This window comes from Hyaena hyaena, unplaced genomic scaffold (assembly GCF_003009895.1).
Source record: "Hyaena hyaena isolate Hyena2069 unplaced genomic scaffold, ASM300989v1 scaffold_71, whole genome shotgun sequence".
In the NCBI taxonomy this organism is placed as follows: domain Eukaryota; kingdom Metazoa; phylum Chordata; class Mammalia; order Carnivora; family Hyaenidae; genus Hyaena; species Hyaena hyaena.
In genome coordinates, this window is record NW_024080704.1 from 1,151,337 (window position 1) to 1,163,434 (window position 12,098).

The 12,098-nt window shown below is 56.1% G+C and overlaps 1 protein-coding gene across 6 annotated transcripts in view; it reads left to right on the top strand.

The window, feature by feature from the left end:
* The window catches only part of TNS1 (tensin 1), a 182,022-nt gene that overhangs the window by 125,777 nt on the left and 44,147 nt on the right, over positions 1 to 12,098 (top strand). For all 6 annotated transcript variants that reach the window (XM_039233097.1, XM_039233098.1, XM_039233094.1 and 3 more), the window contains one exon: positions 9,300 to 10,898. In XM_039233097.1, coding sequence (XP_039089028.1) covers positions 9,300 to 10,898 — 1,599 coding nt within the window. The remainder of the gene's footprint in view (positions 1 to 9,299; positions 10,899 to 12,098) is intronic.

Here is a 12,098-nt window from a genome sequence, read left to right on the forward strand (position 1 = left end):
GGCTCCTGTCTCTCTCCCAGAGACCAGCCTGGGTGATACTTCCGTTCCTCTCCTCAGGACTCTTGTCACCTCTGGGAAGAACGGGGGCTTGTGGGTTTTTTTTTTTTTATTCCCCTTTTATAAGCCAAGGAAGTGTCCAAGCTCCTAGACTCTGCCCTGTTGGGGGGGGAAGGAGGGGGAGAGGGAGGGGAAAAAAAAGATTTCCACCTTATTGTTCAGCAGCTGGAAAATTGTTGTCATCTGTTCTGCCTTTCATTTGCTGAGAATGGAAAAAAAATGTGGAAAACTTTGGAGAAATAAATCTCCATACCCTCGTAGGAACTCTGGCCCTTCCCTCTCTCCCCCTGAGCATCCTGGCCTCTCTGCTCCCAGGCTCGCTATCCCCACTTCGCTGGGCACTGGGGCCACCATGGGTTTGGGGCCAGGGCTGAGCGGGGCCGGGCTGCTGGCCGCTGCCCGGCGCTCCGTGTGGAGGGCTTGGAAAGCCACTGTGATGTCATTCAAGAGCCGCATAGCTACAGGATGATAAGTGAAGCCCTGGGGACCCAGCTGGCTGAAATTACAGACAGAGTTTTATCCCACTGGCTTCCTACAAGCCAGAGTGAGGCAGCAGAGCTGGCCGAGAGGGGGAGAGAGCGAGAGCAGAGTGGCGAGCCGAGGGAGGGGGGTGCATGTGGACCGGGCAGGCGGGCCGCCCTGGCCCCGCCCACCCCTGACAGTCTGCGGGAGCCCGAGCAGGACACAGACAGCCTTGGGGCTGCAGCCATGGAGGAATTATTTGAAACTTGAGGCACAGGGAGCAGAGATCAGATCAGAGTGGTTATTTCTCCTCCCCTCTCTCCCTCTCCACCCAGAGGGTAAGTGTCTGCCGGGCGGTTGTGTGTGTCCCCTGAGTGGCGCTGTCTGTCGGACCTGGAGGTTGGAGGGGGGGGCTTCTGTGCTCGCCGACCGGGATCTGCCACGGACCTGGGCCAGAGAAACGCGGGGGGCCGTGTGGGGCTGTGGCCCGTCGCGCCGTCTTTGGAGGTAGACGTGGTGGACCCGGCCACCTGCCTCTTGGACTTGCTGCCCTGGGACGTGTAAAAGCTGTGGCCTCAGGTCTGAGGGGTGGCTGAGGGTGGGGGGCGGGCAGAGGGTCTGAGCCGGCCTTGCTCGCTCATGATCATGATCACGGAGGATGAGAATGGGGCGGTGGGTGGAGGGAATGTAGTGGAGGCATGGTTAGCTCCTGAAACAGTGCCCGCGGGATGTTTTATTCGGGACGCCCCCGTCCCCATTCTGTGGTCTGAGCTTTGTGGCACCCCTGGTGCTGACCACTCCCCTGCTGGCTGCCTGTGGGTTCCCATTCATGGCTTTCCCCCAGCTCTGGCAGGGCCGGCACTGGCTCAACCATCCTCCCGGCCCGGGATCCCTGAGTGTTCAGGCAGACGCCCTGGCCTGGCAGAGAAGGGCTTCGGCTGTTGTGGGCCGGGTGCTATTTTTACTGTCCCGAGTGCCTGTGATATCGGGTGCCCGGAGAGGCCGAGGTCTGGGAGTGGGGGCGCCAGGCTCTGCTTATAGTGCCTGGCGTGGGAGCCGAAGGCCATCCTGGAGCCAAGAGGCCGGCCCTGAGAGTTCACGTTTGCCCCACAAGCGGGGGCCATCGTGTGACCTCGGCAGGTCACTCGTCGTCCTCCAGGGCCCGGTCCCTCGGGTCTGAAATAAAGGTCACGATTGAGTTTTCTGTCCCTACTCCCTCTCTCTGGAAGAATTCAAGGAAGATGGTGTCTGTGAAAGTGCCACGGGTCCTTCCTGAGGAAGGGGATGCCTGGGGATGCATCCGTCATCATCGCTTGATGAAGCCCCGTGCGTTATGTTGTGAGGTTCTTGGTCTGCAGCCATATGGGAGTCCCCTCCCCAGACTCCAGCCATCTTCACCTTGAAGGCCGTCCAGAGAACGAGCACTGAACTTCTGTGTGCTGGGTGACCTTGGCGGGGGGATCCCCTGGGCCTGCAGAGTATCACTGTCTCCTGAAAAATGAGGTGTGGCCAGTGGATTAACTGATCCCCTAAGACCCTTTAGCTCAAAACCCCATGATGTTTAAAAAGCTCTCTTGGCTCCGCTGACTTCCTGGAGCAGCAGGAGACAGGAGCGGCCCGTGGGAGGGGCTCTCTTTCCAATTTCTCTTTGAATGCCGACTTTCTCCATCTTCAAGGCCCCCAGGCTGAAATTCAGACCAGGGCTCCACTTGGACATTGGGCCGGCTTGCTTTCTTGTCTCAACAGAATGATGGAGGTGGCCCCTCACCCTCCCTGGGTCCACAGAGGTGGGTTTGTGGGTGACTCTGGTGAGGTTGCTTGTACAGGGGACAGGGCCACCTGTGAAAAGATTGACAGCAGCCTTGAGAAGAATCTTATTGCTGTTTTGTCCGGTCTCGGAGAAGGCGGCGACTTCCCTCCAAGTGCTGTGAAACGAGAAGAAAGACAGGTGTCTGTTTGCCATGCCTGGACTCGTCTGCCCCGGTGCTCCTCAGTGGGCACCTCCCAGTGTGGACCCAAGTCTCTTGGGCCGCACCTGTTGCCTGTTCTCTCCCATCTCAGAGGCAGTGCCTCCTTTGTGTGCTTCCCCTTCAGACTTGGGGGACTCCTCTCTGACCCTAATTCTGCTGACCTTCAGAGTCCCTGAGGAAACCCGTTGCCATCTGGAGATATTCCAGAACCCTCTGCAGCTGGCAGGAACAAAGGACTGCCTCAGTCCCCGGCCGGCTGTGGGATGGGAGGTCAGTGTGGGTGGAGGCTCAGACTGTCACAGACGGGGGCGCAGGAGATCTCTGCCAGTGTTGCCAGGGTGTCTCAGGGGGACCCCGGGACGTGCCTGAGCCACGGGGCTGAGGTTCTGTATGCCCTGTCCATCCTCATCTTCTCCTGACTGTGGCCTTCCTCGGGCAGGGTGCGAGTCCGTGGGCTGCTCGGGGCCAGACCCCTCTGTGCCTCCTCGTGCTGTGCTCTCCTGTCTCTCGTGGGTGCAGCCTGGCTTTCTTCGTGGACTCCCACGTGCCAGAGAGGGGTCCCCAGAAGCAGCCCCCTGTTGGGTGCATACATCTACATGTAAGATTCATACCTGGACTTGGAGGTGTTTGCTAACCCCCCGAAATTAGGTGCAACATTTGTGTTTGTGCATTTCTTTGGGAACTTAGTCTAGGCTTCCATCGGATATCCCCAAGGGGCCTTCGCCTGAGAAAGCTAATGTCCACTGGACTGCAAAGTGGCTGCAGAGCCCTCTGAGAGGCACCACAGGCCAGGCTGTGGCTCAGCCAGCTCAGGGACCTCCACTGTGCCCAGCCAGTGCCACCAACCACGTAGAATGCTCCTCTCTCGTGATGTTTTGGCTGCAATGCTTCTCTTTTCTCTTCGCTTTGGCAGAAGCTCGGGTCCACCTTGAACCTCTGATTTTTCACGTCCCTGGGCGGCAGTGGAAGAAGAGTGTTTCAATGGCTGACAGGACTATATACAAGTTTTTGGATTATTTAATATAATGCAAGAAACATTTAGGAAACATACGATGTGTGCCAGGCACTGCATTCTGTATAGCTGTCCTATGAGCCATGCAGCTCGTGCCTTAAAGTCCGAGAGGCACCATTGATGTAGAACATATCGTGAAGAGTATCTTCTGGGAACCGAGCACCAGATCGAGGTGTGTGCGGGGAGAGACAAAGGCTTTTTCTCAAGGAGCCCTCACCTTAGTGGGAAGACAAACATGGGTAGCATGGGTGTTCCAGTGCTTGTCTGCAAAGGGCAATGACGACACAGAGGAGGTTAGTCTCAGTCTGAAGGGCTGTGGGAAAAGGGTTAGGTGGAGGGATGTTTCACAAAGAAGTTCAGACTGAACATGAAGGAGGAGAAAGGGGTTTTCTGGGGACGTTGGGAGCTTTGGGGAAGAAAAGTGAGGAAGGCTCTTTCAGGAGAGGGAACAGCATGTGCACAGCCCAGAGGAGGAAAGAGCATCTGAATATTGAGTGTATTGAAAGGTATTTGGGGGTATTGAGGACAGTGAAGGTGAGGCTTCAAAAGGCAGATGAGGGCCAGATGATAAGAGGTCTGGCATGGCCAGCACTGCGGGGTTGGGCTTCACTCTGTGGGTGATGGAAGCTATTAAAACAGGTACAACGGAGTAGAGAGAGGAGAATATAGAGTGCCCGGATGTGCCAGGCCTAGATTATGGTGCTAACTCCTGAGCCTTGTCACTCAGCAAACCTGCAAGTAAGCACTTGAATCTTCACTCGCCAGGCTGGGAAGCTGGGCTCTGTGTGGTTAAGTGGTTGATGTAAGCTGACTTGTCATTAAGATGGGGACCATCCTTCTGAGTAATGGGTGTATCTGGCACAAGGGTGGGATGGGAAGGAGTGCTTCTCTTCTGTCTTCACCCCAGAACCACATCCCTGTGGCCTCCCTGCTAGCTAGCCCCCTCCTCTGGCTCTTGCATTGTTGCTTCTCAGTAGCCCGTGTCCTAGCCCCAGCCTGACTCCCTCCATGGCTGATGGAGCGTCTGTGCCTAATGGGTTAACACGTCCAGAACTTGCTCTCTCCGCTGCTTCTCAGCCAAGCCTCAGCCCTTGTCAAAGGTCACCTACTTCTAATTTATTTATTTATCGAGTGTGCGCGCACAAGCAGGGGAAGGGCAGAGAGAGGGAGAGAACCCCAAGCAAACTCCGTACTACTAGCACAGAACCCGATGCAGGGCTTGAACTCACGGACCCTGAGATTATGATCATGACCTGAGCCGAAACCAAGAATTGGACGCTTAACCAGTTGAGTCACCCAGGGGGCCCCCGAACTCACCTCCTTCTTGGACACACACATGGCCTTTGATGCCTCGCTCCCATGTTTAAGGGGCTGAGATGCCCTTTGGGTCTGCAGGGGTGGGGGGCCCGGTCTGCCTCCGCACTACCTGTGTTCACGGTGGGCATGGTGCCTCTTGCTATTGACACTGCATTGATTTCCTTCCACGTGGGTTGGTCATCAGGGCACTGGGCAATATATTTTAATGAATTGTTATTCTGCTGGATGTGGACCCAGAGTACTTCTTATCATGAAGGGCCCCATCCTCAAAACCTTAATACATCCTTCACTGTTCAGAACAGGTCTGGTTAGACAAGGAGGCATTGCTCCTTGCTGAATCATCACTAAGACTTTTTTCTTGCAGTCAACCAGCCTGGCACCTTTTCTTCTTGATGAGGGGGCTGTCTGTCCTGACATCTACATAAGCAAAATTTCCCCACTAGACGTTAGTAAGAGAAGTGGGGGTCCTTAATCTCAGAGTCCAAAGTGTTGACCACCGGGATCCGGGTTCCCCAAGATATTATCCACCTATGCGAGCCCCAGAACCTTGGGAGAGCCAAAATGCTGCTTTTTGGCCTCACCCCAGACCTATGAGTGAAAATCTTTGGGGGTGGGGGCCCAGAATCTACATTTTTTTTAACAATCCCTGGAGGAGAGCCTTATGAACATCAAAATTGGGAAATACCTGCCCTAAACCCATATCACCTTTGCACCCATATTTCTTTCATTCTGTTTGAAGTGTATGGGATGGATGCGTCCCTCCTCCCCTGCAGCCTGGCCTGGTCTGAGCTTCCAGCACCATGCACACCTCTGCGGTTTGCTGGCGGGAGCCTAGGGAGTAGGTCCACATCCAAGTCAGCTGGGGATTTTCCTCCGAGCTTTCCAAAAGCATGACTTGCACATCTGGATTACGGCCACTGTGGAATAAGGGCCTCTTGGTCCGATCAAGCTCAACGTCAAGGGTGGAGCGCGGGTTCGGAGCAGCTGCTGGAGAGAGCCAGGAGACATAGTCAGACAACGCGAGTGGGGCCTTGAAGGGACTGTGGGCTTCTCGGCTTCCCTAGAGCAATGGCCAGGGAGACGGCCCACGAACAGGACGTTCTGGCTGGCTTGGCCTTGGGGCCAGGGGCTCTCCACTCTGGGCTGCTTGTAACTTGTGTTTCCCCTGAAGTTTAGCCTCTGCTCCATCGTCACCCATGCCAGTGACAGGTTCCTCCTGTCCCCTTGGCCCCAACCAGGCAGGTTCCTCCTCTGTCCACTGTCCCCTGCCCCTGGGTGCCCAACACCCTCTCACCTGAGAGGATTTACCTGAACTGGTCCTGCCCCCAGAGGCTGCTGGGACTGTGAGTTGGATCTAGTGGCCCCTCAGGTTAAAAGCCTCAAAGCCATCTCCCCTCACCTTCTTAAAACCCCTCTCCTCCGGCTCTCCATTTCACCCTCCTCCTTACTCTGCCCGCCTCTCTCTTTTGCCCTTCCTGCCTTAATAGATTGAAACCAGCGCTGTGTTCCGGCTTCTTGTGGTCCTGCTAAATAGCACTTAACGCAGCCACAGTGGATGCACAGAAGGGAATGACGGGCATGGGGTGCAGGGGGGGCACTTCATCTCCAATAGAAGGAACAGAGGTACGTGCCTCGGCTGGGGTCATGCTGACATGCTGGGGTTTCCGCAGAGCCCTCATGGGGGCTAGACAGAGCTGGGATGGGCCTGGGCATCCTCACCGTCTCCCCCTGATAGGAAAAGGAAGGCCAGGGAAGGTGCGGCAAAGCCCGGAGCCTGTGGCCAGCACTGGGTGGTAAAGAGCAGCGGGCCTCTTCTTGGAAGACAGGAATAGATGTTTCCACTTGTTCTTTGCGAAGGAGATTTTAGTTAAACAATTTATACTTCTTCCGTTTTCTCACTCAGCCTCAGTGGCCTGGCAGTTACCATTCCTGATGTTGCTGCAAACAGTGGACCATGTGGGGGTAGATTACATGGCAGAATGAGCTTAATATTGACATTGTCAGGATCGATGAAGGGGCCAAAGGGACGCGGTATCAGGTAGTGGTAATTAGTGTGAGCTCTTCCTCCCTGCCTCCGGGAACACTTTTTTTAGCTCTCTTGCCAAATGCTCTTCTTTTATGAACCCGAGTGAGATGCAGGCATGGGTCTACTTTCTCCCCGAAGGAAAGGGTACCTACAGGTTTGCACTGATTTGCACCCAGCAGTTCTCATCGACCCTAAGTGCAAATGGGGAGTGTATTGGACATACTGCCCTTTGCTTTGCTGTTCCCCCCACCTCCCAGACCACATGAGCACAGACTTGGGGGATTCGGAGTTGCAGGGGATGGAGGGGCTCCCTGGCCCGGAAGGCACACACTGGCATCGTGCAGTGTGAGCCACAGAATGGGGTCAGGGCCCCGTAATGGGGCTGTTTCCCTGGGGCCAGCAGCTTTCCAGACTCAGTGAGAAGGGAGGACAGCCCTTCAGCCTCCCACTGACTGGTGCGAGGGGCCCACCCTCACGGGCAACACCCCTGGAAATCTGAGCAGGACCCTTGTCTTCAATGCTTTTCCCCTAGGGAAGCAGTCAGCTGGGGTCTCTTATTTGGTGTAGCCAGGAGCCCACTTCTTTAGAAGAACATGGCATGAAGGGCAGCCTCTCTTCTTCAGTAGCTTCAACACCTTTAGGGACAGTGGCAGACCCATTGGAAGAGGCGGCCATGCTTGTACCTGCCTCTTAGCAACTATTATGGGTCCCCGCACAGGGAGAGGATGGCTGGAGATTCAGACCTATCTCTGATTCAGACCAGCCCCATCCCTGTGAGCCCAGGGCTGTGGCCACACTCTGGCCCGGCCTCACTTGGGGCCTGCTGCTGGCCAAGGTCCCGGAGCCCCAGGGAAAACGGGGGACAGAGAGATGGTGCTGGAGAACTAAGCAAATGGGCAGAGCATCCAAGCCCCTGGGGGTGTGTGTATGTGTGTGTGGATGGTGTGCCCTGCCGGCATCTCTGTGCCTGCTCCCGGTGACATCATCTGGTTGGCCTGTGGTTTGTGTGTGTGTGTGTTGATCAGGATGTTCCTGTTTTGTGGTTGTCTGATCACTTGTTTTTTGGCCGTGGGCTTCTGTGTGAGTGTTTATTTTTAGAGGCTACCACTTCTGGCCTGAGGGCTGATCCTTGGGCCGGGTAGGAGCTTGTATTTTTTCAAATGATTGTGGCTTTAAATTTATGTTATTTATTTTGGGGTATTGCTGCCTTTTATGTGTTTAATTTACTCTGTGTGTGTGTGTGTGTGCGTGTGCGTGCACACGTGCACGCGTGATATGAGAGTGTGGAATAGTAGAAATTGCATGGTCTTTGAAGTTCAGATTTTACTTTCATTTTGCTTTTAATTTAGTTGTATTTTAATTAACTTTTAAATGAGTTCTCTGACTGTAAATCCTAGCTTTACCAGGTACTGTGTATCTGCACCTAAATGGTTTCACTACTGTGAATCTCAATTTCTCCCATCTTTAAAGTAGGCGTAAAACTCGCGGGTTCACGGGACTATACAGAATGTATGTGTAAAGTGCCTAGTGAGGTGTTTGGCACCTCGAGGTCACCCCTCTAGTGTACCCCAGGAGTGCATAGGGTGTTTGACTTGGGTGGCTAGGAGTTGGCATGTGTGTCTGGATGTCTTTGTGTCTGGTTTTCCTGTGTGGACGGTGTGTGTGTGTGTGTGTGACTGGTGGTGTCTGGTTGGAGTTTGTGCAGCGTTTGGGAGGGAACTCTCTTTTCTTGCCAACTGGGGGCCTGCCTTGGATGAAGGGGAAGGGAGGTGTGTGTGAGTGTGCGTGTGTGTCAGGGCTGGAAGCTGGGCCACTGACTGTACAGGGTGTGAAGTCACTGAGTCCCGTTGGGTGGGGAAGTTCTTCATTCCTGAGTCAGCCCTTTGGCCCTGAGCCACCCAGCGCTCATTCTTTCCTTTCAGAGAAAGTATTGCTCATGGGGTCGCCAGAGCTGTGTGCAGACAAAATGACACAGGGGACACCACTCCCGGATGAGAACATCTACTTTTGTGTTCTGGATCCCTAAGATGTTTCCCTGAGCCCCCTTTCCAGAAGCCCGTGAGCCCAGTTTCCAGAGGGAAAACACGTCCCATCTGACATGGGGAGTGCTGGCTTTGCTGAACTCCATCTTGACCCAGAACTTCTAGGTCTTTGGGAAGCTGTGAAATACCAGAGCCAGGCTTTGGACTGGGGCATCGTGCTCCCAGAACACCCCACCCAGTCTCAGACTTCGCCACTTGGCCCTGAAGCCTGGTGTTGGGGCCCAAAATCCAGGGATAGGGGTCTCTCTGTCCTCCCCCACATCCTCTGACCTTAGCTCTATCTCGGGTGATGCGAGGAGATTTTAGGATCCAGGGAATGGAAGCTCTTCACTCTTTCCTTGGGGAGAAGAGGAGATGTCATTGCCTCCCGCTGACATCTGCTGATCGTTGTTTCCCCTGTGATTCTCTTACAGAGGTGGTGGGACACACTCAGGGGCCTCTGGACGGGAGCCTGTATGCCAAGGTGAAGAAGAAAGACTCCCTGCACGGCAGTACTGGGGCCGTCAATGCCACGCGTCCTGTCCTGTCGGCCACCCCCAACCACGTAGAGCACACCCTCTCCGTGAGCAGTGACTCCGGCAACTCCACAGCCTCCACCAAGACAGACAAGACCGATGAGCCTGCCCCCGGCCCCTCCAGTGCCCCTGCTGCCCTGAGTCCCGAGGAGAAGCGGGAGCTGGACCGTCTGCTCAGTGGCTTTGGCGTAGAGAGAGAGAAGCAAGGCGCCATGTACCATCCCCAACATCTCCGGTCCCGCCCAGCGGGGGGCCCTGCCGTGCCCTCCCCCGGCCGCCATGTCGTCCCGGCCCAGGTTCACGTCAACGGTGGGGCCTTGGCATCTGAGCGGGAGACGGACATCCTGGATGATGAGCTGCCCAACCAGGATGGGCACAGCGTGGGCAGCATGGGTACACTGTCCTCCCTGGATGGGGTCACCAACACCAGCGAGGGGGGCTACCCAGAGACCCTGTCCTCACTGACCAACGGTCTGGACAAGCCCTATCCCGTGGAACCTATGGTCAATGGTGGGGGCTATGCCTATGAGTCTGCCACCCGGGCGCTGCCTGCCCGTGCTGGCCACACGGTGCCCATGCGGCCTTCCTATTCCGCACAGGAGGGTTTAGCTGGTTACCAGCGGGAAGGGCCCCACCCAGCCTGGCTGCAGCCAACGACCACCTCCCACTATGGCCATGACCCCAGCGGTATGTTCCGCTCTCAGTCCTTTCCGGAAGCAGAGCCCCAGTTGCCCCAGGCTCCAGCCCGCGGGGGCAGCAGCCGGGAGGCTGTGCAGAGGGGCCTGAATTCCTGGCAGCAGCAGCAGCAGCAGCAGCAGCAGCAGCAGCAGCAGCCGCAGCCTCGCCCACCTCCTCGCCAGCAAGAGAGAGCCCACTTGGAGAGTCTCGGGCCCAGCAGGCCCAGCCCCCAGCCACTGGCAGAGACCCCCGTCCCTGGCCTCCCTGAGTTCCCAAGGGCCGCCTCCCAGCAGGAGATCGAACAGTCCATCGAAACGCTCAACATGCTCATGCTGGATTTGGAGCCGGCCACAGCTGGTGTCCCCCTTCACAAGTCCCAGAGTGTCCCGGGGGCCTGGCCAGGGGCTTCCCCGCTGTCCTCCCAGCCTCTCTCCAGCTCCTCCTGCCAGCCCCATCCACTGACCCAGTCCAGATCTGGCTACATCCCCAGTGGGCATTCCTTGGGAACCTCTGAGCCGGCTCCACGGGCCTCCCTGGAGTCCTTCCCTCCTGGCAGGGCTTACTCACCTTATGATTATCAGCCATGTCCAGGCGGGCCCAACCAGAGTTTCCGTCCAAAGAGCCCAGCCTCCTCGTCTTCCTCGTCTGCCTTCCTTCCGACTACCCATAGCCCTCCGGGGCCTCAGCAGCCCCCAGCCTCTCTCCCTGGCCTCACTGCTCAGCCTCAGCTCCCACCAAAGGAGGCGACTTCAGACCCCTCCCGCACTCCAGAGGAGGAGCCGCTGAACTTGGAGGGGCTGGTGGCCCACCGGGTAGCAGGTAAGTGCCTCATGGACCATCAGTCCTAGGAATCCCCTCCTGGTCCCTCCTTCCCTCTTTGGTCTTGGTTGGTCTTGCTAGGGGGAGGTGTAGGCACAACCGTCATCCCTCGGCAAGGGCTGCTTTGACCCGGGGAGGGGCTAGACATCCCTTCCTACATTCATCGACTGTTAGGTTGTAAGCCAGCCATTGAGGTTCAAAGATCAGTGTCTTTCAAGGAGTTTGCAGTCTAGTTAGGGGACAGGGACACAGGAGTGTAAAGTGTGCTCTGACAGAGGTGGGGACCGAACTCCCAGAACTGGAGGGAAAGCAAGGCTTACCACCTAGGGCAATCAGGGAAAGCTTCCAGCAAATGGTGCCTTTGGGGCTGGAGCACAGATTTTCTGTGCAGAGAGAAGATGCTCTTTGCAAAGACCCACAGTCCTCAGTTCCTGGGGGAAGGTGTGGAGAAGGCAGAGGGAGGCCTTTGCAGACTCAGAGGCATGACAGAGATAGGAAGGATGTCCTAGAGGCCGTGGGCTCTACCCAAGTGTTCAACCCTGGTGGGTCCTTGCAGGATATGTCTCATTTTGGTGGGGAGGCCGAGGTCCCCTTTCTTGTTCAACTGTCCAATTAGTCCTTGCTTTTGGACCTTCTCTGTGTGAGAAGCAGGCACTGAGAAACAAAGCTCTATTTCCTATCAGAGAAGGGGCTTATCTTTCTGGAGAGAGGAGAGAGAATGGGATGACCAGAGAGCTTAGACAAGAAAAGGTGATGTGTGCAGGGCCATGTTGGGAGCCATATTGGCCTGAGCCTATGACCGTTCTACGGGGACAGCCAAACTAGGTGGGAAATCATGTGGGGTTTTTTGTTTTTTGCTTTTTTCAGTTGTGGAGGTAAGGCCGGGCAGGGGTGGACTAGAGACTGGGGCTACGGGACCTTGTGCCAAGCCCTTCAGCTGACAGGGTGGTGGCAACTCAGGGAGAAGAAGAGGAGCCTGGGCAGCTGACTGTGCCCTCCACCCTTTTCCCTAAATTTAGGGGAAGGTGAGTCACCATGCCAACTGTAGCAAGACGGGGAGACACCCTCCCTGGGGATGGACAGTGGGTTTGGGGAAGTAGCTGAGGGCAGACCAGCTGGCTGTTGGGTTGGGTCCAGGATCTGAGCGTGGGGGCATAGATGCCCTGCTGTACTTCAGAGTGGAGCACAGGCCCCAGTTCC